General features: G+C 32.6%; 1 protein-coding gene across 1 annotated transcript; it reads left to right on the top strand.

Moving 5' to 3' along the window:
* The first annotated feature begins 3485 nt into the window (after positions 1 to 3485).
* On the top strand, positions 3486 to 3887 carry LOC108464782 (uncharacterized). Its single transcript, XM_017765053.1, has one exon. The coding sequence runs from the start codon at positions 3486 to 3488 to the stop codon at positions 3885 to 3887; it is 402 nt and encodes a 133-aa protein (XP_017620542.1).
* The last annotated feature ends 709 nt before the right edge of the window (positions 3888 to 4596 follow it).

Below are 4596 nucleotides of genomic sequence, written 5' to 3'. Positions count from 1 at the left end.
GCGCACGACCTAGAGCCACAAATTTTTTGCCAATGAATAACTCAACTTGAGAGTGACTGTAACATCTCGAAATAGGGCCTAAATGGAATAGTGGTTGTGAAACCACAAATTTGAGATAGAAAAGTTTATTTCGATTAATTTTTATGATTTACCGAGTGATTAGATGCATGTGTTAGAGTATTGATAAGAAATTTTATAGATTGCATGTTTAATTTGCCTATTAGGGCTTATTTGCGAGTTCTTTATAATGACTGATTTAGGGCCTAAACGGAACGATGGTTTTAGAACCACAAATTTGAAGTCAAAAAATTTATTCTGATTAAGTTTTAAGGTTTATTTATTGATTAAAATATTGTGTAAAAATATCGTTAAGTAATTTTACTGATAAAGTGCTTAATTGGACTTTTAGGACTAAATTGCAAAAGTTGCAAAATATGTGTTCTAATTCATAAGTACTTGATTGAAATGGGGGTTTAAAGAGGAGGTACTTAAATGGTAATTAGACCATTATATTTCGTTTGGACAAAAATGAGCATGAATAGGACAATTTTAAAGAAAGGCCTTAAGGGCATTTTAGTCATTTGGTATTTAAAAGAAATAAAAAGGGAAAATAAAGCCAAAATTTACTCATCTTTTTCATGGAGGCCAAAATTAGCATGGGGGAAGCCATGGCTAGGGTTTTCAATCTTTCCAAGCTCAATAGTAAGTCCGTTCTAGCCCTGTTTTTCAAGTTCTTTACGATTTTGGAATCCTAGTAACTTGATTAAGCTTATTCTAGCAATAATTTAAGCTAGGGTTCATATTTGGAAAAATACCCATAGGTGAAATGTGTTTATTTTGATGTTTTATGATAGAATATGAAGGCTGAAATTATGTTAAACAACTTTTGCTAAGCGGTTTTAAGCAAAAATGAGTAAAACAGCTTAATCAGTAAAAGTTGTTATTGTTCATAACTATGTGTTAGAGTGAGAATTTGATATTTCCATAGAAGGAAAAAATGATCAGCATGTCATAAAACATAATAATAAGGGATGAAATTTAATTCCCGAGCCTAGGGGCAAAAGTGTAAATATGCAAAAGTTTAGGGGCAAAATTGTAATTTTTCCAAAATTTGAGTTTAAGGACTGTTTTGAATAGTAAATTAATTAAATAAGTAAAATATGATGTTTTAGATCCCGAAAAATGAGATTTGAATCTAGAATGGGAGAAAAATTGAAAATCGAGAAAGTTGGTAAAATGGTCGTTTTAGTATCGAGGTAAGTTCATATGTATAATAAGCATTAATTTATGTATGTTTCAATGTAAAATTGATATATTTACTATGATTGCCGAGGTGTTGAAAGTAAGTATAATTATGATGATTTAAATGTTCAATATTAATTCGACATGGAAATGAGAAAGTATGTAAGTTTGTATGTAAATAGTACATTATCTTTATTATGTTTTTGTGTTTCAGCATATTTTATGTATTGTAGCTGATTTTTGAATTATAATTGACTATTGGAAGTATGGAATCAATTTTTAGAAAGAGAGAGAAATCCCGATTGAACCTTCAGAAAGATTGGATGATACAGATGGTATGTAGCTAAGTCACATGTATGGTGCTGAGTGCACATCATGTGTACAAGAGAGCTACGAGACATTATGATGTAGCTAGGTTGCATGGGTAATGCTATGTGTACACCATGTAGACAAGAGAGCTACGGGATATATGTAGCTAGGTCGCATGCGTGGTTCTAGGTGAAGGACACCATGTAGACAAGAGAGCTACGAGATAAACTAGTTAGGTCACATGGGTGGTACTAAGTGTTCACCATGTGTACAAGAGAGCCAAAATTATGTGTACAATCAAGCTAGGTCACATGAGTGGTGCTAAGTGAAGGCCACTATATGTACAAGAGAGCTTCGATTTTAAAGGTGGGCTATGTGCGATACCATTGCGTATCTGTTATTATTCCGAAGCGTTCAACTGGGAAATTGATTAAATGAAATTGTGTATGACTTTGTGATGATAAGTGTAAGTATATACGTGTGTAACTTATGAGCAATATGCTCGATATGTGATTGGAAATTGGAAAGATTGTTATGGGAAAGTGATGAATACAATTGAAGTGTGAAAGATCAAAATTGACAATAAAATTGTTCTGGATAGTTGCAGTGATGTGAATCTAAAAATTTACCAAAAATAGTAGAAATTGAATTAGAGACTGAAGGAGATATCAAATTAGAGTTTAATGAGTCTATTTTCATATAACAGAAACAGAGCAAGCAAAGGAATTATATATTATGAGATATTTAAGTTTTTGAGAGACTGGTTTAGAATGACTATGTGATCCCCTATTCTGATTTGGAAAAATCATTAAAAATTGTAAAAAAATAATTATGGGATATAATTTATATGCTTGAAATCTTTGATGAGTCTAGTTTCAAATTAAATAAACAAAAACATCCTTTGAATTCTTTACTAGGAGAAAATTGATTTGTAGTGAAGAGTAGTCAGAACAGTTAAGCAGTGAAACAGGGGTAACTTCAATGAATAAAATGTACTAATTGGCTAGACCAAAAATTTTAAAAATTTTATGGTAAGAATATATGTGAATATAGTTTCAAGAAAAATTAACATTTTGTAATTTGGAGTTCTGTAGCTCCAAAAATAAATAATTTAGTTGCTAGTACTCTGCTAGACAACTTTTTTTGAACCTGTTTATGATTGTAATAGTGAAAGTATGTGTGTTTGTGATGGTAATATTCCGGGAACATATTGTGACTTTGTTTAAAGTATGATAATGTATTTTTTTATTAATATTTACATACTTACTTACTGAGCTATAATGCTTACTCCCTTCCTTTCCTTTTTCCTATAGTGTCGTAGATGTTAGCTCGAGTTGGATGTCGCCAGAGGTTAAATCACACTATCAAACTATTGATCAATATATAAAGGTTTTAAAGTACTTTAAGTTTTTGGCATGTATGGAGACTGATTTAATTGTTATTAAATTGCTAGGAATTGGCTTAAAATACTGACCTATGTTATTTGAAGGTCTTTATTGTATAAAGTCATTTAATGTAGATAGTCTTGATTATGTTATTAATTATGAATCGGTTTTTATACGATGATTAGTGATTAAGTTCGGTAATGCCTCATACCCTATTCCGGTGTCAAACATGAGTAAGGGGTGTTACAGTGACATGGAAGGTCAAACGAACACATCTTTCTGACAGTGGTTGGGTACCATGGAGCAATGGCAATGGGCTCAAAGTTTTGACGAGGGCTTTTGTTATGGTCAAATGACCATAAATTTGGTAGAAGGGATCAACGCTGTGTTGTTGAAAACACAACATCTTCCGATTTCATCTGTCTTCTCGGCTACATTCTACAAGTTGGCTACCTTGATGCAAGAATAGGTCAGCAACAAGTCAACCAGATGGAGGTGAAACACGTGCTTGTCGAAGATATTAGGGATGCAGTGGTTTCAAATCGTTAGATGCTGAGGTCAATGAATGTAGAAGTATATTCACGTTGTCTTGAAACGTTTCAAGTTATAGAGACCATCGGTCGTCGACCTGGTATACCAACTAGGTCTTATGGAGTTGATCTCCAAAACAAACGATGCGACTACAGGAGGTTCCAAACACTTCATTATTCATGTGCGCATGTTGTGGCAGCGTGTACTAAAGTCTCGCTCAATGTTGAACAATTTATAGATGATGTGTACACACCCGAGTGCACATTTGGTATCTGGGAGAAGGAGTTCCCCGTCCTGCCTGACCTGTCTACGTGGGAGGTGCCTTCGACGACTTTCGAGCTTGTCCCAGACAAAGGGTTGCGTAGGAATCTGAAAGGTCGTCCGCAGTCATCTAGAATCCGTAATGAAATGGACATTTGAGAGAAACCCGACAGTAAGTGTTGTGGATTATGTAGATTAGCTGGTCATAATCGGAGTAAATACCCGCATCGAAACCACCATGTTGGACAATTGTCACGATTAAGTAGGAATTGAGCTTATGTAATCCAATGTACCTAATTTATATTACAAAGTTTGTTCCAATTTTTATTGTTGTAATGTATTTAATTTATATAACAAAATTTATATTACAAAGTTTGTTCCAATTTTTATTGTTGTAATGTATTTAATTTATATAACAAAATTTATATTACAAAGTTTGTTCCAATTTTTAATGTTGTTATATATTTAATTTATATAACAAAATTTATATTACAAAGTTTGGTCCAATTTTTAATGTTGTAATGTATTTAATTTATATAACAAAATTTATATTATAAAGTTTGTTCCAAGTTTTAATCTGCAATTAATCTAATTAAATAAATACAAAGATTGTATTTTTTTAATTTATATTTTTATAATAAAAAATACAAACTTTATAATATTTAAATTACAATAAACCCCTAAAATTGATGGTTTGATGGTGTGGTCCTAGGAGTATATTTCTGCTGGGGTTGACGTTTACGTTGTAGGTGATTGCGGCGATCAACATTCTCTTCAGTCGCAGGTAGGGGTGTGCGAAACATGGAAGAAATATCATATGCCCCGAACGTTGTCGATGAACTTGAGTAGAGAGGAGTGCTATACTGCG

Source organism: Gossypium arboreum, chromosome 12 (assembly GCF_025698485.1).
Source record: "Gossypium arboreum isolate Shixiya-1 chromosome 12, ASM2569848v2, whole genome shotgun sequence".
NCBI lineage: Eukaryota > Viridiplantae > Streptophyta > Magnoliopsida > Malvales > Malvaceae > Gossypium > Gossypium arboreum.
Note: the sequence above shows the minus strand (reverse complement) of the source record. Positions and strands in the feature narration are given on the sequence as shown.

Bases quoted from the DNA above. Each gene is read 5' to 3' on its own strand.
- LOC108464782 (XM_017765053.1), top strand. From the start codon at position 3,486: ATGCTGAGGTCAATGAATGTAGAAGTATATTCACGTTGTCTTGAAACG.